Here is a 26,387-nt window from a genome sequence, read left to right on the forward strand (position 1 = left end):
TTTTGGCTCTTTAGGAACCTATGGAGATTCCCAGGCTTGGGGTCCAATCAGAGCTACAGCTGCCAGCCTACACCACAGCCACAGCAACACAGGAACCAAGCCGAGTCTGCGAACTACACCACAGCTCACAGCAATGCTGGATTCTTAACCCACTGAGCAAGGCCAGGGATTGAACCTGCAAACTCATGGTTCCTAGACAAATTCATTTCCGCTGTGCCACGATGGGAACTCCTAGAATAGTGATTTTTATTAGTGGTTACCAGTTGCTATTATGTTTCCTAATGATCTCAACCTGATCTATTTTAATAAGGATTTAAGCATTAGTTTGAAGAGGCAAGGTTCAGTTTTAAAGCAGAACTTTATTTTCTTTTTCTTTCTTTTTTTTTAGGAAAGCAGAACATATTAAACTTCCCATTCCACTTAACCCTTTTTGGGGCCATCTTTGAGTCATTAATATGTCACTTCCTTGGTAGATGGTTTATTCATACTAGCCTTAAAGGATTAGTTATAACCATAAACAGGTAATGTTATGAAAATGTGACTTTTGTGTTCATAGTACGAAGGTTAATATCTTGACACTGAGACTGCCATATACACAGTAACCTATGAGAACTTAAGAGCACAGAGATTTTTGCCTAAGTCCTTTTAGTCATATGAATGCAGAAAATTTACAACTTAGCAATATAATACTCATTATGAATGGCCAAATACAATCAATTAAATAGTTAAGTACAAGATTATCAGTTGAGATTTTGTGTTAATTTTTTAAAAGGACTGCTGTTTAAATCTAAAAGGTACTCTAAACCTCAGGGTGCTAGAACTTAAATTAAATCCTGGTGGTCAGGATCCGACTCTGTCTACGAAATACACTGGGGCTGCATAGATTGAACCATGTTTTTCTTATACTATAACAAGGGCTGTGATACTTTGCCTCAGTTTGCCAAGATAGACATCTGAATGCCCCTACACAGAAAGAGGTCCACCCCAACCCCTTCTGCCTTAAAGTGAATACTGTTGACAAAAAGATGGTGATTCTTCTCTAGCACTGCTAGTTTGTCATGTCATGCAGTATCACTGGGTCCAAAGTTGTCTGATTAGATACCTTGGGTTTTTAAGGGCCTTGATTTGTGTGGTTCTCAAAGTGTGGTTCCTGGACAGTAACGTCAGCATCACCTGGTGACTTGTTAGAAATGTAAAATTTCAGGCCTGCTCCTCAGATCCACTGAATGAGAACTACAGGATAGGGTCTAGCAACCTGTGTTATATCAAGCTCTCCAGGAAATCCCAATGTATGCTAAAACATGAGAAGCACTGACTTAGAATTTGAGGTTACTACAAGGGCTACCTATAGTTTATTGGATGTGTCGAAACCATCAATGAAAAGTTTTCAGGACTCTAAGGACTAAACAAATTGTAAATAATAATGCATCATAAATCCAAGGTAACACTGTGAACAGAGCTCTAACTTCCTTTCAATTCTCAAAACCACATTACCACCGCTTGTGAGTCATGGACAACACCCTTTGAGCAGAGTACAAATAACTGTGCTGTCATTACGTACCAGGCAGGGAACGAAGGTAGAAATCCTTTTTCTTAAGAGTTGGCAATTCTGTGCCAAAATATGTTTCTTGGAACAATTTAGTGGCACAAATCAGCAACTAAGTGGCACAGTTCAGAACAGAATTTGCCAGTCTAGGTCACAGATGCTGCCCCAGTTTACTGAAGTATAGGATCGTAAGGTTGTGTGTTTATATAGATAGAATACAAGTACATATTGTTTACTGCCTTGTGAGGCTTTGACTAGAATGATTAGTGAACTAAGCTTCTTACAGGATTACTTTTGCCCACCATTTGGAGAAAACAAGGCTATTCTCTTTCCTCTCTTTCACCAAAGTATAAGCAGCAGAGAGACATTTACATGCATGGACTCTCTGTGGTAATAGTGATTGCCTCCCAGGGAGATGAGATGAGGGCAAATCAAACAGGCTAAATTTTCACTGTGAACTATTTCATGCTATTGAATTTTAAAAAGCTGTGTACTATTTGAAGTTTAAAAAAAATGATATGAATGCATTACATATTCAAAAGAAAAAATATGTAAAAACAGCTTTCTCAGCAAATAATACTGGAATAACTGACATCCATATGCAAGAAACTGAACCTTGGTCCGTACTTTGCACTAATACACAAAATTTACCGAAAAATGGATGATCTTGATGTAAGACTAACAGCTATAAAGCTTCTAGAAGAAAATATAAGAGAAAGTCTTTGAGATCTTCAGCTAGGCAGAATTTTTGCAGATACAACAATGAAAGTATAATACATCAAAGAAAAATGATGAACTGAACTTCATTAAAATTTAAAAAAACGTGTGCTCTCTGGAAGACACCGTTACCAATACAGAAGGATAAGCCACAGACTGGGAGAATACATGTGCAAAAGCTTATAAGTAGAGCAGATAAAGACACTCAAAACACGGTAAGAGAAAAAGGGAACTTAATTACAAAAATGGACACACACATGTGTATATGGTGTGTGTATATAAATATATATGTATATATATTTATTTAAATGCATTGCAAATATTTCTCTCACTCTATGGATTATATTTTCACTCTCTTTTTCTTTTCTCTTTTTGACAGCGTCTGCTGCATACAGGTTCCCAGGCCAGGGATGAAACCTGTGTCATAGCAGTGACAACACTGGATCCTTAACCTACCGTACCACCTGGGGACGCCACATTTTCACTCTCTTTTTTACCTTTTTCGGCCTCCCTACCACATATGGAAGTTTCTGGGCCAGGGACTGAATCTGAACTGGAGCTGTGACCTATGCTACAGCTGTAGCAATGCCAGGATTGAACTGGTGCCTCCAAAGAAACCAGCTGGATCATTTACCCACTGCACCACAGCAGTAACTCCCACATTTTCACCCTTTAAAAAGTGCCTTTAAATGAACAGAAATTTGTCTATGGCCATACCACCCTAAGTGCGCCCAATCTCATCTAAATAAATAGAAACTTTTAACTGCAATGTATTCCTATCCATTTTGAACAAAAGTAGACAAATATTTGAATATACACATACAAAATAGATTTACAGATGGCAAATAAGCACATAAAAAGATGTTCAACATATTAGCTATGAAAATGTAAATAAAACGATAACAATGCATGCTTATTTAAAGTCCTTAAAAACAAAACTGATAGTAAATAGAGGAAACCAAACTCACGTATACTGCTTTGGGGAATGGAAAACAATACAACCGCCAGGCTGGCAGTGTCTTAAAAGGTTAACCATACACTTTATTGTGTCACTAGGTAATCCCATTAACTCAGCTGAAATGAACAACTATGTTTATACAAAGACTTGTATGTGAAAGTTTATAGTGGCTTTATTATTTGTCTCAAACTGAAAGTAATCTGAGTATTTTTAAATTGGTGTATTTTTTTAAGTGATACATTTATACAATAAAAAACTACCCAGCAATTAAAAAAAAAAAAACTTCTGATATATACAACATGGATGAAACTCAAATGCACTGAAAGCCAGACTCAAAGGGTAAGAAAACAGGTATGTGGTTGTAGGAATGTCAGGTAGAAGAGGTTGACTAAAGGAGGGGGAAGTTGGGGAAGCAGGGAGGAATATTGTGGAGAAATAGAAATGTTCTTTAGTGTGTGCTGTTACTTAACTACGTATTTGTTGAAACTTAAAGAACTGTACATTAAAAAGAATACATTTACTCTGTGAAAATTATACCTAAAAATATGCACTGTTCAGTTTAAGAAAACGGATACTAAATATGTGAATAAGGATTTTCAAGGGAACCTGTTTTATATTATCAAATAAGTGTTCCTATTTACAAAAAGATTTATTGTATTCTTTTTTTTTTATTCCTAGGCTAGGGGTTGAATCAGAGCTACTGCTGCCAGCCTACGCCACAGCCACAGCAAAGCCAGATTTGAGCTGCATCTGCGACCTACACTACATTGCTGGATCCTTAGCCCACTGAACGAGGCCAGGGATTGAACCCACATCCTCATGGATAGTAGTCAGGTTTGTTTCTGCTGAGCCACAATGGGAACTCCTACTGTACTATTCTCTTAAATAGGCTGCTCCTTTGAGGGCTTATTACATTTGGATACAGATTAGATTTTCTGACAAGAGGCTAGAAAGCCAAAGAATGCTATGTGCGGTGAATTCTAATTAAAAATCATAAATGAGGAGTTCCTCTTGTGGCCCAGTGGGTTAAGAACTTGACTGTATCCATGATGTGGGTTCAATCCCTGACCTCGCTCAGTGGCTTAAGGATCCAGTGTTGCTGCAACTTGTGGCATAGGCTGCAGATGCAGCTCGGATCTGACATTGCTGTGGCCATGGTGTGGGCTGCAACTGCAGCTCTGATTTGACCTCTAGTCCAGGAACTTCCATATGCTTCAGAAGAAGCCTTTTAAAAAAATTTAAAAATTTAAAAATAAAAATCATAAATGATGCATCTCTGAAATTTTAAGTCAACACTTTAACATAAATAACATGTTCACTTAATTCACACACTTAATATAACTCTTCTCCAGAAGTTATTATAGAGAAAAAGGTCTATTTATTATGATGATGTTTATTTTATTTTTTTTTTTGTCTTTTCTGCTATTTCTTGGGCCGCTCCCGAGGCATATGGAGGTTCCCAGGCTAGGGGGTGAATCGGAGCTGTAGCCACGGCCTATGCCGGAGCCGCAGTAACGCGGGATCCAAGCCGCATCTGCAACCTACACTACAGCTCACGGCAACGCCGGATCGTTAACCACTGAGCAAGGGCAGGGACCGAACCCGCAACCTCATGGTTCCTAGTCGGATTCATTAACCACTGCGCCATGACGGGAACTCCCATGATGATGTGTTTATAATTTTACACAATGAATGGTATTTGAAAACTAAGGATAATAAATCTAACCTTGAATTTGACATCTTAAAAACATATCTGTGTCACAAATGTTATATAGGCAATAATTGCATATAGTTATATAAAATGTAGGAAACGTTCCTTGGTAAAGTACACACTGGATACATCTCATTAACCTAGAGAACCAGCCCCGAGACAAACTAGCTTTTTGGGTTCCCAGGTTTCCTCTGCACTTTGTTACTATGAAGGATAAGCTGGTCTGTGATAGCTTCAGTCTACTTACAGGAATCCACTGAATGCTTTCAATCCCAATCCTCCATACCCTCCATCTATTCAATGCCCTTCTTCTAGGTTCGAAACAGTCCAGCCACAGAAATAAAGATGAGGTGTTTATTTCAGTTAAATTTTATGGATCAACAGCTATAAAAATTACATACCATCTTTTAGTTTGCTAACATACACGCTATTGGTATGTTAGCAAACTAAGAAGAGGGAGGAAGTACAGTGAAAGCCTGGAATTATAGAAGAGTCTAGCCAAAAACTCATTCTACTCATACTTGGTACCCTAGAAAAATGTACCATCTCCAAGTCCTGATATTGCCCTCTCCTACTAAGTCTCAACTGTTGAGAACTGAGTATATATAGTATCTCTCTTTTTTTCCCTAAAAAGTCTTTAAAGCTAGATTTTAATCCACCAAACTACAGACAAAAAAAATGGAAAATTGGCTCATGTTAAGGCAAAGTAAACTCTCAAAGCGTTTAACTGTGTCAGACCTCATCAAGCACTGGAAAACAGTTTTGGTGATTTCTTAATGAAGGCATAGTGATAGAGACCATTCTCTTTCTTGTGTCTTCTTTTATTTATATCTATATTCAGAACAACTTTTTTGGTTCTTTCAGTAATAGGTGTGTTAGAAATAACTTTTTACATACCTGATGAAGTGTTCCTGCTGGTAAGACAATGGCATCACCAAGGAACTGAACAAGAGTGCAGGTTTTGACTCCATATTCCTCAAGCAGTCTCTGACGAAGTTTTTTGTTCACATACCAACTTTGGTCACGTATTGGATCATGCTCTGGCAGAACTTCAAGGCCTTGTTCTTTTGAAACCTGAAATATGGATTAAAAATAAAACATTCACTCCAATTTAAGTAAATGAGGGAGTTCCCGCTGTGGCTCTGTGGTAACGAACCTGACTAGTATCCCTTGAGGATGCAGGTTCAACCTCTGGTCTCGCTCAGCTGCTTAAGGATCCAGCGCTATTGTGAGCTGTGGTGTAGGTTGCAGATGCAGCTCGGATCTCGAGTTACTGCAGCTGTGGTGTAGTCTAACAGCTACAGTTGATTCTGACTCCTCGCCTGGGAACTTCCATATGCTGTGAGTGTACCCTCTCCCCCCAAAAAGCAAAGGAAACTGTAAATCCTGTTCAGTCAAATTTCAAATTTCTTTACAGCAACAGTCCTTTGTTTTCAGACTCTTCTGGAATGATGACTGTGCTTAGGGAAATAACATTTACAGAGTTCCCTTTGTGGCAGAGCAGACACAAATCCAACTAGTATCCACGAGGATGCGGGTTTTTGATCCCTGGCCTTGCTCAGTTAAAAAATTTAAAAAAAATTAAAAAAAAGGAAAAGAAATAATACCAGCAACTGGAAAAGCCAAAGGATATTAAAATATTGCATACTAGTATGCTGTTAATAAAGTAAATCATGGAGTTCCCGTTGTGGCTTAGCAAGTTAGGAACCTGACATAGTGTCCATGAGGATGTGGATTTGATCCCTGGCCTCTCTCAATGGGTTAAGGATCCAGTGTTGCTGCAAGCTGCAGTGTAGGTCACAGTTGCAGCTTGGACCTGGTGTTACTGTGGCTGTAGCTAGACTAGCAGCTGCAGCTCTGATTCAACCCTTAGCCCAGGAAATTTCATATGCCACAGTTGCGGCAGGGAAAATACAATTAATAAAGTAAATCATAATCCCTTCTCACCTCCTCCTTCCACTATGAAGATTTCATCCATTTGGTTCCTTACAATTATTTCAGGAATATAGCGCAAAGATGGAGAAAAGCTTAGTTTAGTAGCTTTTTTCCAAAAGCTGAACCATTCATATTTATGTACTTCATAAACATTCTTCATCCTGCTTTTTAAGGTACGTACAAAGATATATACCTTTATACTGCTAACCTCCTAACCTTTGACAAATTAATTTCAAGAGACCCTTGGACTAACCAGTGAAGAAATCGTTTGCTTGAAAAAGCATAATTTATAATATTTTAAATTAAAAGACTGGTAGGTGATCTGGGATAAGATAGTAGTTATAGGGGCATAGCTCCTTCCCTTCACACTGACCAAAGAAAAATCTTAAGTCCACTGGAAAGAAGACAGTATAAGAAGAAAAGCGGTGAGTATGGTCCCTTATAAGAAATCCCTATAAATTACAAAATTCAGAATATATTTGAGAAAAGGGTTTGAACCAGTAAAATTATTGCGTCATTTTTTAAACAAGTAAATTAAACATGTAGTTACTCAGAATTGCAGCCTAGTCAAATAAACTATGACACATTTGTTTTTATATTCCATGATATCAATCATTACTTTTAACTGACTTCTGACTCATTAACGGTTCTTTATACTAAAGGGTGAGGGAACACAAAGCAATTGAGAAGAAATTGCCATTTAAAACCCTCAACATAAAAGAAGCTTTAAAAGGAACAAGAGAAAGTGGCTTTTGATTTGACAACCAAAAATGCTATCCTCCTTAGTAAAAATTATTTAATCATATCATACTGCTGAATGCCAGTGAAATTACATTAAAAATTAAGTCCTTGTTCAAGGTGAAGAGATAAAACTGTTTGTAACCTAAATTATACCTTCTGAAGAAATTCCCTTATCTTGTCAACATCTTTCCCAGCATAAATATGCCACAGAGCACCAGGTATTTCACTTGAGTCCTTCAATCGTTTTCTTAAAATGTCATCCAAATCTTCTTCCTCAAATTTTTTTAGTATTCCTGAAACACAGAATATTTTCAAACTTCTCATAAAGACTACTAGAAAGCCAAGTCTCCCAAAACTGATCAGAGTAGCATAGTGCTTGACTGGATTGGGACTTTTAGAGAGGAGTAAACTCAAGTTATACATTTCAAAACTACAAGAGCAAAGAACACTGAATCTGCTGGAGACAGAATCAACAGTAACTTTCCCAGTTCGTTTTTTTTCTGTAAATCAAGGAACTAGAATTAAGAGCTCAAAAGTTTACTCAAACTTAACCAACTTTCTTCCAGTCCAAAGGTGTTGTCATAATGTTTTATACTCATACAGCATTTCATAACTTACAAAGGATTTTTATGGCTACTAATATGGTAGGTAAGGATCAGAACCTCTATTTTATACCTGAGCAAAAAGGTTTAGTGAGGTCATATGGTAGTCTATATTAGTTTTCTGAGGAACCTTCATACTCTTCCACAATGGTGTACCAATTTACATTCCCACCAACAGTGCAGGAGGATACCCTTTTCTCCACACCCTCTCCAGCATTTGCTATTTGTAGACTTGTTAATAATGGCCATTCTGACCTGTGTGAGGTGATACCTCATTGTAGTTTTGATTTGCATTTCTCTAATAATTAGTGAGGCTGAGCATTTTTTCATATGTCTATGGGCCATCTGTATGTCTTCTTTGGAGAAATGTCTATTCATGTTTTCTGCCCATTTTTTGATTGGGTTGTTTGTCTTTTTGTTGTTGAATTGTATGATTTGTTTGTGTATTTTGAAGATTAAGCCCTGTCAGTTATATTGTTTGCAACCAATTTCTCCCATTCTGTAGGTTTTATTTTCATTCTGTGCAGAAGCTTGTAAGTTTGATCAGGCCCCACTGCTTTATTTTAGTTTTTCTTTCTACTGCTTTGGCAGACTGACCTGCAAAAACATTTGCACAATATATGTCAGAGACTGTTTTGCCTATGTTCTCTTCTAAGAGTATTGTCTTACATTTAAGTCTTTTATTTTTTCTTTTCTAGGGCTGTACCTGCAGCGTATGGAGGTTCCCAGGCTAGGGGTCGAATTAGAGCTGTAGCTGCCAGCCTACGCCAGAGTCATAGCATTGCCAGATCCAAGCCGCGTCTGTGACTCATACCACAACTCATGGCAATGCCGGATCCTTAACCCACTGAGTGAGGCCAGGGATCGAACCTGCAACCTCATGGTTCCTAGTCGGATTAATTTCTGCTGCGCCACGACAGGAAATCCACATTTAAGTCTTTATTAAACCATTTTGAATAAAACAGTATGGAGGTTCCCCAGAAAAATAAAAATAGAATTACCATGTGATCCACTCCTGGACATATAACCAGACAAAACTATAATTCAAAAAGATACATGCGCCTTTATGTTCATAGCAGCACTATTTACAATAGATAAGAGATGGAAACAACCTAAATGTCCATCAACAGATGAATGGATTTAAAAAGATGTGGTACGTATATACAACAGAATACTACTCAGCCATAAAAAAGAAAGAATGCCATTTGAAGCATCAGGGATGCAATGAGAGATCCTCATACTAAATAAAGTTCAGTCAAAAAGAGAAAGATAAGTATCACTTATATGTGTAATCTAAAATATGCACAAATGAACCTAATTGCAAAATAGAAACAGACATGAAGAAGAGACTTGTGGTTGCCAAGGGGGAGAAGGGAGGGAGTGGGATGAACTGGGAGTTTGGGATTGGTAGATGGAAACAATTACACTTATTTATTTTTTAATCAATTACATTTAGAATGGATAAATAACAAGGTCTTACTGTACAGCACAGGGAATTAATTATAATCACTTTCCTGGGATGGACCATGATGGAAAAGATTAAAAACATATATATATATACATATACATACACATATACATATATATACATATATATATACACATATACATAGATATACATATACATATATATATATATATGAGACTGAGTCACTTTGCTGTACAGGAGAAACTGGCACAACATGGTAAATCAACAACTAACTTTAATACAGAAAATAAAAATATTAAAAAATTTTTAAAAACGGTTCAATGAGGAGTTCATATCGTGGATCAGTGGTTAACCAATCTGACTAGGAATCATGACGTTGCAGGTTCCATCCCTGGCCCCGTTCAGTGGTTTAAGGATCCGGCATTGCCGTGAGCAATGGCGTAGATTGCAGACTCGGCTTGGATCCCGCGTTGCTGTGGTTCTGGTGTAGGCCAGCGGCCACAGCTCCGATTCGACCCCTAGCCTGGGAACCTCCCTATGCCACAGGTATGGCCCTAGAAAAGACAAAAAGACCAAAAATTGGGTCCAGTGAGAAGGGATTTGTTCATTACCCTGACTAACAATAAATGGTAGAGCAAAATGTCTCCCAACTAATTTCTGGGAATTCTCATTTAAGACTCCTGATTTCACTACAATGAACTGCTTTTTTTAGGAGAAAAGGAAATATATTGCCTGCTACAAAGAATATATCAGATGGTTCTTAATTTGTGACAGTGAAATCACGAGAAAGATGGTTGCTGGAGGAAAGAAAATTTGTTCTTTCATGAAGACCTAGGGGGAGATGACAATCTGAGGGAAGGAAGGATGGAGAGAGGAATTTGTCAGAGAAACAAGGAGGTATGAGAGCTATTGTACGTGGAAGGAAAAAAGCATGTGCTTTAAGTAGGTTAGTATTTCCTGATGTGTTTTAAGTATTATTTTAACACTAAAACATTCCTTTTTTTGTGACCCACCTATAAAAATTGGCAAAAACTTTGAAGAAATACAAAGAATTAAAAAGCTGATGACTTTTTCTCAGAAGACCAAATATTATGCTGGGAATGAGGGAAGGGAGGTGTGTAGGAACAAAGATGAAGAAATTCCCAGCATTTAAAGAATGGAAGCAAATTAGAGGAGAAAAGCAGATGTAACCTCTATATTGTACACTAAGTGCTACAAGGAATGATTTGAACTAAGTACAATTAGGTACAAAAGAGATACACCTCAGTATCTGCAGGATATTGGTCCTAGGACCATCCATCCCCAAACCTGGCAGATACCAAATCCACGGAAGTTTAAAATATATAAAATGGTATATATTGTGTTTGCACATAACCCATACACTTTCCTCCCTCACCCTGTATGCCTTTAGATAACTTATAATATCTAATACAATGTAAATGATACGTAAACAGTTGTTGGCCACAGAAAATTCCTTTTGCTTTTTTTTTATTTTTGTTTTGGCCACCCCGCAGCACGTGGAGTTCCTGGTCCAGGGATCAGATCCGAGCCACAATCGCGAACCAATGCAGGATCCTTAACCCACTGTGCCAGGCTGGGGATCAAACCCAAGTCCTAGTGCTCTGAAGATGTTGCCAATCGTTGCGCCACAGCAGGAGCTCCCCCTTTTGCTTTTTGAAAGCGAGCACACAGCAAGTTCAAGTTCTGCTTTTTGAAACTAAATGGAATTTTGTTTTTCCTGATTACTTTTTATCTTTGGTTGCAGATGTAGAACTTGCACATACAGAGGGCCAACAGTTACTCCGTGGCACCACAGACTTTGGAGGGATAAGTAATTTGAACCAAAGGCTCGATTTGACCTCTAGCCTGGGAACTGCCACATGTCAAAGGTGCAGCCCTAAAATAAAAAGCAAAAGCAAAATAAACCAAAAAAAAAAAAAAGCAAAGGTCACACATTTCTGTGCTAGAGCTGAGACTATAAGTCAAGTGTGCCTGACTCAAATCCTTGGGAAAGGAGGAGGTAAGGGTTTTTATCAATACAGTCAGTTAAGGAAGCTGAGAAACTATGAGTTCCTGTAGTTTGGAGGGAACTTAGATTGTGTATTATAGAAGCTGTCAAATACACACAGAAGTTGAGTGAAAGCTATAATAAGCCCTGAAATCCTGAGAACCTAGCCACGAGGCTGCAGATACATTCTGGGCTCTAGAAACTGGCAGTTGAAAATCACGTACGGAATTTTACAGGAAGGGCATATAAAATAGAAAAAGTAGAGAAACAAGTCCTTAACTCTAGCAAAGTCTGTAACTCCTTTGGGGGTGCAGAAGCAGGGGAGTGGTGTTACTAAGGCCGAGCGCAGTATTTGAAAAAGAGGCAGTGATTAGCAGTGCCATGTATTAAGACGGTATAAACAATAAAAGGACCAGAAAGAAACCATTATACTGAACAGCGACTGTCAGTAAGAACAACAACAACAGCAACAGTAACTTCCGTGGGGAAGTAGGTAGAGGCCGACCTACACTGAGTTGAAATATGAAAGGGAGATGATAGACACAGCAAAGTGTGTTATGAGGGTAGGAACAACAGGATGATGCAAGGAAAATAAAGGTTTGAAGGGGGCTTTTTGAGAAAGGAAAATAGTCTAAAGTTTGTTCCTACTCTGAGAAAAGAAGCCAGGGGAAAAAGTGTAACAACCCATGTCTTATTTATAAATAAGGAAATTATAGATGGAACACTTTCGGAAAGAAACCCAGAGGACAGAATCTGAAACTTATACAAGCATAGAGAAGGCCCTTTCTCTCTGGTACTAGAAGAGAAAAAAAGAATGCCTGAGGCACAAACATACCTTAATCTTCAGTGATCCAGGGCTTAGTTTCTATTCTTCAGTAAATGTTTATAAGTGGGCTTACCAGTTTACTTTCATAAATCCAATATTTAATAACAGGTAAGAAGCAAACAAAAAAGCCAGGTAGGTTAATCACGCTTCAATTAACAAACATCAGGTATGCCTATATCCACTGCAATTTTGGAAGGACTCTTTTATGTTAACTCAGAGGCTGACATTCTGGATACTACTACTGTGTGGGGTTATTCAACTGTTATTCCAAAGACCACTATTTTTTAAGTTTCTTTACCTGCTTTTGAAAGAATGCCATTTCCTTTTGCTATGCCAACATAGACTAGAATATTTACAACATCAGAAACTTCAACATGTAGATTTGTTGTTCCAATATCATGATCTTTGGCAGCAGCTACACCTGTGTATAAAATAAATTTTTACTTAACAGAATACTATATCCTAGATATTCCCCCTCCAATTAGCTCTATAAGGAAAACCTGTTATTTGTAATTTGAATTTTAGTCTGCTTATTCCAAAGCCTGATGACAAAACCCCACAATCCAAGAAAAGTCCTATAAAAAGCAAATTAGTAGAAAATGTAACTGTATTTTACAAGGAATTAACAGGTACTTAACTATATACTGGCTCTTAATTCCTAATATGCACTGCTTGGTTTCAATGGATTATTACAGGAACAGATTTAGTAGAATCTAAAATGATTAGATAATTTGTCTTTGGATATAAGTTGAAATTCTATATATTCCAACTTGATAGAAATACAAATATAGGAGTTCCTGTTGTGGCTCATCATAACGAATCCGACTAGCATCCATGAGGACGTGGGTTCGATCCCTAGCCCTGCTCAGTGAGTTAAGGATCTGGCGTTGCCATCAGCTGGGGTGTAGGTCACAGATGCGGCTGAGATCTGGTGTTGCTGTGGCTGTGGGGTAGGCCTGCAGCTGCAGCTCTGATTTGAACCCTAGTCTGGGAACTTCCATATGCTGCAGCTACGGCCCTAAAGACAAAAAAGAAATACACATATGTACCTACCATAAGCACTGCACAACCTAGGTCCCAGATCAGGGCGTACAAAAAATCCTGGCAAATGAGAGGCCAAATTGAATTTTCCTTCTGGATTACAATATTCTGGCAATGGCAAGCTTTTTAAAAGATCTTCATATCTGAAGAATAACAACATTGACTTCTTTTGAATAAAGATTTACATTTTTATGTGTTTTCAAACATATAATGTTCAAGTTGTACACAAGACTAACTTTTCTTAAGCCCTTTAACAGGTAACACTTTCCCTGACTTCATTTAAAGTTTAAATGAATATATAATATATGGATAAGAAAAGAACAGAAGTGACACTGATAAAACACAATTCTGCTTCCCTAATCATAGCACATTTAAAGCACCAAGAGAAGGGAGGTCCCAAATGGGACTCCTGTTTTTTGACAGGAGCATTCTTTCCTTTACTGCCTAACATTCTTCCCCCTGCTGAGACTGTAGGGTCAGTCCTTTTTAAAAATTATTATTATTTATTTTTAATTGAGGAAGATATTAATTAAAGCTCACATCTGTAGCTCCTTATTCCACTTCTGGGGATAATCTCAATCCAACCTCAAAAAGCCAAGAGTCCAAATAACAAGTACAAAAAGATATACCTTGCTGGCATCATAGTCTTGAAGTCTTCTCCTGAAGGGCAATCTTTTAATTTTAAAACAACTGTTTCTCCACTTTTCGCTTTTTGCCGTTCTGTAAGAATGCGATTGATTATTAAAAAAATAGCCTCTTTTTATTTTTATTGTTTGGAGATAAAGGAAGAAATGTAAAATGAATGAATACTTCAACCATTGTATAGAAGGTACTTAATGAATGCTTGCTTACAGACTTTCATTTCTTATGTATTTATGTAGTATTAGGACGTGTTCCTTACATCATAGATACCTGCTAACATCACCAAAAATTCTTTTAAAAAACCTCTTTACAACTGTTTTAAAATTAGTCTTATATTTTTAAAAATTTTTCAAAGTATTTTACATAAAGTATGTATAATTCAAGTTTCAAATGTTTATGGGATTGCCAAAAATATTCCCCATATGATAAAAGAAAACACAGTATAAATGACTTCTTTATGGTGAAAGAAATGAGGGGTAGGGCCAGAAATAGGACCCAGTCTCTTATTTCCACGTACTTGTTTATATATCTTATTTATATCTTGTTTATATATCTTCTTTCTATCTTATTTCCAAGCACTTGTTTCTTTTTATCAGACAACAAATATACAAGTTTCAAATATTAAAAAATCTGTTAAGTCATGTATGCAACTTATTTTGGGGGAATATGTTTAAGGAAAATAGTAAAACAAACGAAAAAAACAACATACTTGAAACTTCTTCAAAACCATCCCAGAACTCCTTAACATTGGCATTTGAAACAATGCTGTCTTTGCAGTTCAGGAGATCAGCTTGGTGGTCTCCAAAATCAAGACTAATTGAGTCTGCCTTCCACAAGCTAATGTTCATTTTCTTATGCACGCCAGAAACCACTGCAGGCTTATAAATAAATAAATAAATAAAAGTTAAAAGGTATATGGACATTTGATTTTACATGCACATACAACTAAATGGATAAGATGTTGAGTTTAAAGACTAATAACAAATTGTTAGAATTAAAGAGATTTAGACGCTGACCTGGAAAGATGTTCACAATACATTTTCAAAGAGAAAAGGTGATGCGAGAATGCCACATAGATGGCAGAGTACATTGCCCTTTTTGAAAACAACAATTAAAATAGGCAGTATTTTTCAGGAAAGAAGCCTAAAAGGCTATACTACAAACTTCATTTCTAGGCAATATAAAATATTTTATTTATAGATAATTTTTTATAGACAGAACATAATCTACTTACACATTTGTATATATGCAATACAATTTTAAATAAAATACACAGTCCTTGAGCTTAAAAGATAATCTACATTCTGAGTTTATATCACTTAAAATACAGACATTCTTTTCTTCTACAAGGATCATAACAAAAATATTAAACAACCAAGCACAAAAACAATAAATTTCAAGGCTAATGACTGATTCCCTGGAAGTGAATCTCCTTTGAAATCACATGAATCCAAATTTCTTTAAGGCTCTCTAAGCCAAAACCCAGCAAATTTGAAGATTTGAAGCTTTTAAAAACTACACTGTTGATGTAAAAAACAAAACAAAACAAAAAACAACCAACTAAACAAAAAACCTCTAAGGCAATCTGATGCACTATTCTCAGGTTTTTTTTAAATTTTCTTTATCATAAATGAAATAAAAGAGAACACAGAAAGTTGTGACTCAAGAGTGTCTTGTAAAAGATGTTATTTTCTCAGTGGGCTGATAATGTAACTATTAAAACAGGTTCAGCTATTAACTAACTAACTTTTGCTGACAATTCACATATTACTTCCCAGCCCCTATTATGCCTAAGACAGTAATAATCCTATCCAGCCCTGTGCCACTCCTTTTATGGTAACCAGCAGCTTGGGAAAAGCAAGATTTTTTTTTTTAATGACACACGCAAGTTAATCAACATATTAGAATGTTCTGAAACAGAATACTTAGGCTGCTATCATTTTTATTATCTTCCTGAAATACTGAAGGCTTCCCTAATTTGACTCCTTGACTCTGGTCTTACTGCCCTCTCATTCAACTTCCAATCTGCTTCACTGTCAGTTATTTTAAAATGTCAATCTGTAAAACACAGGGAATACAGCCAGTATTTTATAATGACTATAAATGGAGCATAACCTTTAAAAACTGTGCATCCCTATACTGCATACCTGTAACTTATATAACATTGTATGTCAACTACACTTCAATTTTAAAAAGTCAATCTGATTACTTTGAATCTTCAATTAAAACTGTCACGTATAGGATAAAAGTTCAAACTCTTTAATATGATACAAAGGCCTTTCATAATCATAACCCTAACCACCTCATTTTCCCATCATTATCTCACAACACTCATATATGTCAGGCAAACAAAGCTACTTAACAGTTCCCCCAAACACCTGATGCTTTTTACTTCCAACTTCTTGTCCATCTAGAAAAACTTCATTTAACCTGAGACATCAATTCAGACCAGCCTTTCACTCTAATGTTTCCACAGTAAAGTTCTTAAAATACTTACGACATTTCTGAAAGTATTTATTTATGTGACTGTTTAAGCCCACAAAAATCTTGTTGTCTAAACTGTGACCCAGCAATGTCATTAGGCTTCAGGAAGAGAGAGAACCAAAAAAAAAAATACATGCTAAATATTGTGTATTTGCATTTCCTGGGTGTGTACTTTTTCTGGGTGAGGAACCAAGCTATTGTCAGATTTTGAAAAGGACTAGTGACCTAAATGTATGAAGAACCATTGAACTAAAATGGTCCTTACTCATTTTTATATAACTTACTCATTTTATATCCTTAATGGCCAGCACAAAGACTGGATTTTATTAGGTGCTCAATAACTATCTGTTGAATGAAAAAAATTAAGTAAAATGGCATTGATGTTTTCAGGTACACACACAAAAAAACTGAACATAATACTAAGTTATGCAAATTCTTAATTTATACATTAATGTAGTATGTACTACTACATACTGAAATGTATATCAAATATTATTATACTAAAATTTTGGTCAAACAGAAAAGCATTTTTTTTAGCATAATTAAATAATGGAGTCTGTTATTCAAGATTTGATGAACTTATAATGGTTAACATTAAAGGCAACACATCTACACTTTTCATCAGTTCAGGAAAAATGCTTGAGTATTAACATTTTAACAGTAGATATGAATCTATTAACTGGACTAAAATACAAATGTAAAAAAAGTAGTACCAATTTTACACACACACACACACAGAGTCTTTAAAATCAACTAACAGATCTAAATTCTAACATCGAATAATCAGTGCTGTCAATTTATATAAACCTGTCCAAAAAATAATTCAAAAGCAATCATTCTGGTAACTTTTTTGGTGTTTTTGATATCTTCCAACACAAATGTGTCAAGTATTATCTTTACCCCCTCTTTCTATTCCTAAAGAGAGAACTATTTTCCTATTTAACCAGCTGTAATTCCACTAAGAGCATACCAAATCAGTTTAAAATACTCACTTGTCCATGTTTCCAACACTCTTTGAAAAGCTTCCAATTGTTAATATTTTTATAATCTTTAAGCCACAGAATATGCTTCTCACAGATCCAAGAATGTGGTATATCATTGTATAATTTATTGTTTTCATCCATGGTAGATTTTCTGCTTTCTTTAGGCTCTTCTTTAAGCTCTGTTTTTACATTTATCCTAGAGGCTTTATTTGGTGGAATTTTGTTTTCAACAACTGAAGCAATTATGTCATCAAGAATGTTTGGCATAGTTCTTCCACTTTTACCACTCTAACAGGGACAAAAATACATTATTTTGATGGGAAATGCTTACATTTTGAAACCTCTGCTTTGATTTTACTATTAACATAGCAAACGATCAACACAAAAATATACCTGGCTTCAAGAATCATGTCAATGGAGATGGATCTCTACTCTCTACACTGTTCCTGACAAAAGTAGAAGTTTGGTGGTATCCATGGAGAAACTGCCAGGTCTGCAGAAACTAAGTGTGGCCTTCCTACCTTCTACATTGTATTAGGACTAGGGAAGAAAGGACAAATAGGTAGACTCTCCCATATAACTTTTTTTTTAAGATTTTTATTTTTTCTCCCATATACTTTTTTTTTTTTTTGTCTTTTGTTGTTGTTGTTGCTATTTCTTGGGCCGTTCCCGCGGCATATGGAGGTTCCCAGGCTAGGGGTTGAATTGGAGCTGTAGCCACCGGCCTACGCTAGAGCCACAGCAACGCGGGATCCGAGCCGCATCTGCAACCTACACCACAGCTCACGGCAACGCCGGATCGTTAACCCATGGTCATGGTTCTTAGTCGGATTCGTTAACCACTGCGCCACGACAGGAACTTCTTTTTTGGTCTTTTTAGGGCTGCACTCGTGACACATGGAGGTTCCCAAGCTAGGGTCAATTTGGAGCTGTAGCCATAGCAATGTCAGATCCTTAACCCACTGAGGGAGGCCAGGGATCGAACCTGTATTCTCATGCATTACAATCAGTTTCCACTGAGCCACGATGGAAACTTCCCATAAACTTTTAAAAGCCACTAAAAATTTGTGCCAACCTATGCAATTATTGTTTTTATTTTTGTTCAGTGAATAAAGCAAAAAGTGATTTCTAAATATTTTAAGTAACAAAACATTCACATCCACATATTTGCTTTCCTGCACTAGATATATAGTTTTCAAGTTCTGAAGGAGTATTTTTGGGCTTTTCCAGAATCAAAATGTCCCCACACCCCAACCTTTTTTCACCTAGGAAAAGAAGAAAATCTCTAGATTTTCAGTTATGAGAGTTTTAATGCAAACAGAAACACACCAATAATATACCAGTAATTTGGTATATTTGATTTCATCTGCACCTATTTATTGTGTAATTCCTAGACAAGTCTACAAATCTAAATTTATGGCCCATATGAAATCTAAAAATCTGGCATTTCACTCACTGGGGTTCCCATCGAATAAACTGGTGCAAAGGCAATGCCAGCATCTGTTGATCCCACACGTAATTTGCCAGCTGTTGTGGTCAGCAAATCTCGCAATGTTGAGCCTTGCTCATTATTCTGAGACACAGGAGGTGATGTTCCGCTATTTGGAGAATCAGGGTTGTCTTGTTCTCCCTCTTCTTTAATTTCCTTTTCAAGGGCAAATTCTTTGTTTTCTGAAATAAAACATTATTATTTTTCTTATTTTTATTTTATTTTTTGTCTTTTTGCCATTTCTTGGGCCGCACCCACGGCATATGGAGGTTCCCAGGCTAGGAGTCTAATCGGAGCTGTAGCTGCCGGCCTACGCCAGAGCCACAGCGACGTGGGATCTGAGCCACATCTGCGACCTACACCACAGCTCACGGCAATGCCAGATCCTTAACCCACTGAGCAAGGCCAGGGATCGAACCCGCAACCCCATGGTTCCTAGTCGGATTCGTTAACCACTGAGCCACAACGGGAACTCCCACTAAGATAAAACATTTTACAAAATTCAAATAAAATTATAAAAAACTTAGATAAAATTATATAAAATTTTAGCCTAATTATATAAAATTATATAATGTAATAATTATATATATAATGTTGCTAAAGCTCAGACAAAACTGGTACCCTCACTTTACAGTGAGAGGTGAAAACTGTAGCACAAGTGATTTGTTCACCTGAATACACACTACTCTAGTGGGTTAGATCTTTCAGGAGTCGAATAGCATGAATATGAAGAGGCTTCCCCAACATCTCAGATACATAGGTGAGTTACCTATCACAAGTGAAAAATGCTAAGACAGGGAAAAAGTGTGAGTGAGTTACAAATCTATTGCCCTGGTGGCGTTGATATGCTCATCCACAGATGACTGTGTAACTAATATTGATACAATCACAAGAAAGCAACTTCCTAATAAGAGAAGTGTTTTACTGAACCTAAGCCACAATGCAAGAGAAAGACAACAGCACATTGTTGATTACATTCCTCTACTGCGTACTTACATAATAAATTAGAGTTACCTTTTTTTTCCTCTCTGGCCTTTTGCTCTGCAAGGTCTGCTAACCAGTGCAGGGGTGACTGGGGTTCTGGAGGAGTGAACTTGCTGTCTGTGCTTCCATCACTCCCTGGGCTGCTGCTGCCATTACTCTCAGGCTTCTGAGGGGTATTTTGCTGCTGAGACTCAGGCATGCACAGAGAAATTTTATTACTGTGATTAAGAACATTCTGTAAAACCTACAAAGGTAGAATAGTTGAATTTTTAAAATACTCTCTCTAAAATTATTCAGAGTTAAAAGTAGAGGTTACATTTAAACATAGGAATCGTGATTTACAAAACACAAGCCCTAATCTAGATTTCAAAAATCAAAGCTGATTAACAATGCATTATTTTTGAATAGAGATTTTTACTCACTTGAGACACACCATTCATAGTAGAAAAATTTCCAACTTGTTTGTTAGTACAATGACAATGGGATTTAATACCATATTTTTCTCTAAGAGTGTGCATCACATCCAGAAGATCTGTTAAAACTACAAAATATAATAGTGGTTAATAAAAAGGTTATTACTAGTTGCTTAAGATAATACAAATTTCTGGTTATTCTTGTGTCTTTTCGCTCTTCTTCCTTTTTGTTATTGGTGCCATGCCCATGGCACACAGAAGTTTCCAGGCTAGGGACTGAATCCACATCAGAACAGTGACAATACCGGATCCTTAACCAATAGGCCACCAAGGAACTCCAAACTTTTCTTCCACTTTTTTCCTTCATCCCTTTCATGTATTTCGGTTTGATCATTCTACCAAAGTCATGTTCTCTATCTTCTCTTATCTCTATTGTTTAAAATCAGTATGTTCAGAAAGGGTAGAATCACCTGTAATAAGTACAGATATCTAATAACCTTTGTCATTACACTCTAGATTTCCCTTTCTAAAATGCTATTTGGCTTTTTTCATCAGTGGGTCTGGGCTTATCTTGTTAGATTTATCACAGAGGATTCTAAGAACAGAGCAAGAACAATTCAAGATTACAAAAACCTTAATCTTCATTCTATTATACTCCTACATACTTCAAAATAATCTAGAACAATGAAGAGCTGTTACACTACTAAATCAATAGTGTATATTTATACTTACCAGAACCAGGTATAATTTGAGTTGGCATTAAATGTTTGTGATCATGAGGCTGTCCCTTCACACACTTCATCCAAGCATACAGTTCTTTATCTGTAAGATTATAACATAAATTCTTTTATATTAGTCATGGTTTTATAAAATTGATGGCTTGTACATAAGGAGTTGAACAACTATAAAATGTCAATGGTAGGCTTCAAATATTTGCTTCTTAAAAAAATAAGAGTTCCATCATTCTGAGAATTTTATAAATACAGGTTAGGAAGTTCCCGTAGTGGCTCAGTGGTTAACAGATCGGACTAGGAACCATGAGGTTGCGGGTTCGATCCCTGGCCTTGTTCAGTGCGTTAAGGATCTGGCATTGCCATGAGCTGTGGTGTAGGTTGCAGACGTGGCTCGGATCCTGCGTTGCTGTGGCTCTGGTGTAGGCCGGTGGCTACAGCTCTGATTAGACCCCTAGCCTGGGAACCTCCATATGCCAAGGGAGTGGCCCAAGAAATGGGAAAAAAAAAAAAAAAAAAAAAAAAAAGACAAAAAAATAAAAATAAAAAAATAAATAAATACAGGTTACAAAACAGGTAAAATGTTATTAGTCTTTTCTAAAATGACCATTCTTTATTCTCATTTATGTATTAGTCATCTCAATCTTCCCCGAAGCTATTTTTTTTACTCTTAGCTATTTGTGCCAAATAGGGATTTTGCCTAACCTTAGCACATCTGACTCATGTAAAAGTTTGAGGATATTGCCAATTCATTTTTCTTTCATGCTTCAACTTGACAGTGTTTAATTGCTATTTCTGCAACAAGGATCAATATCCCTGGAGTGGTCAATGTATTAAGGCTTAGCATGAGGTATACCATACATACAGAGGAAAAAAGATTTTCATACTAAATAGAGTCAAAGACAACTATCATATATCACTTTTATGTGGAACCTAAAAAAAGGATATAAATGAACTAATTTACCAAATAGACTCACAGACATAGACAACAAACTTACGGTTACCAAACGGACACACACACACACATTCCCAAAAAAGGGAACTATAGGAGTGTATAGCACAGGGAACTATATTCAATATCTTACAAGATTTTGATTATAGATTTATAATGGAAAAGAATCTGAAAAAAATTCCCTATATATGTAAAACTGAATCACTTTGCTGTACACCTGAAATCAACTATACGGCAATTTTTAAAAAATGGTTTTAAAAAAAAAAAAGTACCTGCTGGAAATGAGACTGGATCTACCAATGAGAATAAAAGTTGTAGATGCAGTTTTACTCTAGATCTTCTGGCTATTCTAATAAACCTATGGTTAACCCCTCATTTTAAAAATAAACTTCACAAAACTTCCTTAATGTAATATATTCATAATCAAGGAAGGTAGGGGAAAAAACCTAACTCTTCTAATTTTCCAAATGAGCAATCCTTAAGAAAACCAATATTATGAAAAATACCAATTTCTATAAAGACATAAACTAACCTCTAGAACTCTTCCTTTCCTTTGCCTTGTAACAATCTAAGCAGACCACAAATCCACATTTTTGGCACACCCAATGAATGTTAAACAATGTTGCTTCGCAGGCATCACACATCTCCCGTACTCCTCTCACTGCTCTTTTCCAGGCAATTTTGGCTGAAAGAGAAATAAAAACTTTAAGGCAAACAAGCTCTTTTCTTCACAATTTTCACTAAAATGCACAAAAACAACATTTAAAGGCAAAGAACTGAAGGATTTATTAACGATCAACAGTAGATTTCTTGGTGATATTAGTAATTTTTAAAAGGCATGTAATGGAGAATTTCTCAATCTTGGCATTTTTGACATTTGGACTGAATAATTCTCTTTTGTGGGGGACTGTCCTGTAAAGCGTAGGATTTTTAGTGGCATCTGTGGCTTTGGCTTTGACCCCTGGGGGACAAACCACTGATTTAAAGCGACAGGAAGGAAAAGAAGCCGATAGTCAGAATACCTAATATGCAAGATGCTTTACTTAGTAAATAAAACATAAGTGCTTTATAAATAAATCTATGAGGTAGTTATCTATTCCCATTTCACATTCATACAGTTAAACAGGGAGTAAAGTTGACATTAAAATGCAAACCTAAATCGAAAGACTGATGAAGCACAACAGGTTAAAACTTAAATAATTGGAATGGATTATGTCTCCATATGGCAAATGCTGAAATTTCGCAATTTCACATCCAAAGTATCTTTATCATGCTAAATCACATCATAATGGCAGAAATACCAATATGCTACTGTAATTTTACAAATTGCTAATCCATTCAAATCAACCTTAAGTGGAAAACATGTTACCTTAACTACATACAGGTAAAGTCATTGTCAAAATTAAAAGACTAGGTAAGATTAAGACTTCTCCCTCAGGAAAAAACGTAGTCCAAAAGAGAAATTCTTCTTTTCCCCCCAATTTTTTAGGATCACACCCTTATCATATGGACCTTCCAGGCTAGGGGTCTAATTGGAACTGCAGCTGTCATCCTATGCCATAGCCAAAGCAATGCAGGATCTGCGCCGCATCTGTGCTAGATACTTAACCGACTAAGCAAGACCAGGGATCCAACCTGTATCCTTTGGATACTAGTCGGTTTAGTTACCACTGAGCCACAACAGGAACTCCAAAAAGAAATTCTTGAAATGAACATGTATAGTTGCATGTTCTAAGTATTTAACTTCCTTACCATCTTTTTTCACCCAGGATAAAGCTGTTTTTTCAGATGTTACTAATTGACAGAACTTATCACCTATTATATCCAAGATATATTTTGAAGTTTCTAGGTCTAGTTCATCATCTTCATAATTTTCATGTGTCCATAAACTCATAGCTTCATCATCATATTGATCAGGAGAAGAGAAGCCATCTATTCTAACCACTCCATTTTTACTAAATGATAATCTGAAACATTAAAACATAAAGTATTAGATACAAAGACAAAAGTCCAGGTTTTTTAAGTTCAAAATCTGTAATTATATTTTATGTTACATTATAGATATATAAATTACATTTGTAACTTAAAAACATGAAAATATGGTAGTCCTTTATATATACAAAGTTTATTAATAAAATTTAACCAACTTTTTTCGTCTTTTGTCTTTTTTAAGGCTGCACCCGTGGCACTTGGAGATTCCCAGTCTAGTGGTCTAATGAGAGCTGTAGCCGTGGGCCTATACCACAGCCACAGCAACATGGGATCTGAGCCTCGCCTGCGACCTACACCAAAGCTCATGGCAACGCTGGACCCTTAACCTGCTGAGTGAGGCCAGGGATCCAACCCACAACCTCATGGTTCCTAGTTGGACTCGTTTACACTGCACCACGATGGGAACTCCAGAGTTAACCAACTTTTGACTTTCACAGTGCTACGCAAATGGCAATGACAAGCAGTACCAATTTTAGGTTACTTCAACAAATGAGATTTTCCCTATCACTTATACTTAACTACTTAACTCCAATTAAATGAAGACAGTCCAAGTGTTTCATAAAAAGTATTAAAATGTTGGCCAAATGCTGCTTTGAGCAGTGCAGTTATTGTATACATAATCTAAATCAGCAACCTCCAAATTAAAAATCACCTTAAGATTCATTAGAGGATGAGACAAGTTACAGCTATAGTCCTACTACAAATAATAATGACCGACTTGAGAATCTGAAACATTAACTAGTCTCTACTGGCTGGGTTACCCAGCTATTCTTTAGTTGAACCCTTACAATTCTGTAAGTTTTTAGTATTAAAGTATTATTCAGTAATATTAATATTATAGTAATTACAGGTTAATAACTAAAAGTTTTTTTTCATATTTACTACAAAATCTGAAATGTGATGTGGTACTAATAAACCCTTCTTGTCATTTTATAACATTTTTATAGCTAATTATGTTTAACAAAAGTATGGGTATCTCCAATGTAATACACTGAAAAATATCAAAATGCTATTTCCTATCATTTTCTAAAAAGAATACTAACGTTTTTTCATTAAGGAAGAGTAATAAATCTCTCAGAAGAGAAAGGTCACATGAACACAAGCAGCGATGTGAATACGAATTTAGGCCAATTGTTAGCTGTTAAATACGACACACAAAAACTTAATGTTCTTTTATAATGATTCAGAGATGGAGGCTCAAAGCCTCATTTTCACTTCCAAAAGACCACCAGAATGATAGTATAGTTTCTAATACTATATAAACATATTTTCCCCCAATTATATATTTTCAACTTACCGTCTAAAGTAGTAAAATCTACAAAATACTGGTGAGTGACTTGGTTCTTCTCCCTTTTTACTCCGAATGAGTCTACATTCTCGGCATTTTTGCAAATTAGGCCCTATTTCACAGCAGGAGTCATCCTGTAAAAAGGATTCCCCAGTTTGCTTCAGCTTCTTGACTTTACGCCAATCTTTTAATACTGAACGAGGGATGCCAGCTGTAAAACCAGTAGTAAAGTATTAGCAATATTACACCTTTTTAGAAAAGTAAACTCCTTGAGATAAAATTCAAGTCAATTAAAGATCACTTAGATTGAAGCCCCCCCCCCCAATTCAAGTCAATTATACAATTGTGACCATATATTAAGATTACAGAAAAGAGATTATGGTTATTACTCATGAATAACTAAAAAGTCCACAGCAGCATTTCTATTTACTATTCCACTGACAAATAAACTCTTAATGTCAGCATAATAGAAATGCAAAGCCAAGTAAATCTTCCAGCTGAATAAAATCTTTGCATACTCAATATTCATATTTATATAATAGCAAATATGAGAATCATTTTCTATATAAATCTATAGCTAAAAATAGAGCCCTTCTACACAGAAATTCAGTACTTGTAGGAGGAAGCTCTTTCAAGATCCATGGGAAGAACCCAAAGAGTAAAAGTCAATACCTTCAGAAACTACAGGCTAGTTTCAACATACTGTTTTGAAATACTTAATTTGATTCTCCAACGTAGTGTGGATCAAGACATCTTGGTTTTATCACACCATATTTCTCCAAATCTCTCTTTGTTGTTGTTGTTGTCTTTTTAGGGCCACACCCATGGCATATGGAGGTTCCCAGGCTAAGGGTCCAATAGGAGCTGTAGCTGCCAGCCTATACCACAGCCACAGTAATGTGGGATCCAACCACA

At 36.3% G+C, this 26,387-nt stretch overlaps 1 protein-coding gene across 33 annotated transcripts in view; it reads right to left on the reverse strand.

Moving 5' to 3' along the window:
- The window catches only part of JMJD1C (jumonji domain containing 1C), a 326,067-nt gene that overhangs the window by 4,011 nt on the left and 295,669 nt on the right, over window positions 1-26,387 (reverse strand). For 18 of the 33 annotated variants that reach the window (XM_021073640.1, XM_021073649.1, XM_021073641.1 and 15 more), the window contains 14 exons: window positions 25,482-25,683; window positions 23,945-24,159; window positions 22,725-22,877; window positions 21,242-21,331; window positions 20,519-20,637; window positions 20,127-20,340; window positions 19,080-19,294; window positions 17,633-17,911; window positions 14,866-15,034; window positions 14,144-14,234; window positions 13,527-13,657; window positions 12,772-12,894; window positions 7,762-7,901; window positions 5,830-6,006 (listed from right to left, as the gene is read on the reverse strand). In XM_021073640.1, coding sequence (XP_020929299.1) covers window positions 5,830-6,006; window positions 7,762-7,901; window positions 12,772-12,894; window positions 13,527-13,657; window positions 14,144-14,234; window positions 14,866-15,034; window positions 17,633-17,911; window positions 19,080-19,294; window positions 20,127-20,340; window positions 20,519-20,637; window positions 21,242-21,331; window positions 22,725-22,877; window positions 23,945-24,159; window positions 25,482-25,683 — 2,318 coding nt within the window. The remainder of the gene's footprint in view (window positions 1-5,829; window positions 6,007-7,761; window positions 7,902-12,771; window positions 12,895-13,526; window positions 13,658-14,143; window positions 14,235-14,865; window positions 15,035-17,632; window positions 17,912-19,079; window positions 19,295-20,126; window positions 20,341-20,518; window positions 20,638-21,241; window positions 21,332-22,724; window positions 22,878-23,944; window positions 24,160-25,481; window positions 25,684-26,387) is intronic. The other 15 variants (XM_021073644.1, XM_021073659.1, XM_021073667.1 and 12 more) reach the window with 2 other exon arrangements.

The sequence above is a fragment of the Sus scrofa genome, chromosome 14, assembly GCF_000003025.6.
Source record: "Sus scrofa isolate TJ Tabasco breed Duroc chromosome 14, Sscrofa11.1, whole genome shotgun sequence".
NCBI classification, from domain to species: Eukaryota; Metazoa; Chordata; class Mammalia; order Artiodactyla; family Suidae; genus Sus; species Sus scrofa.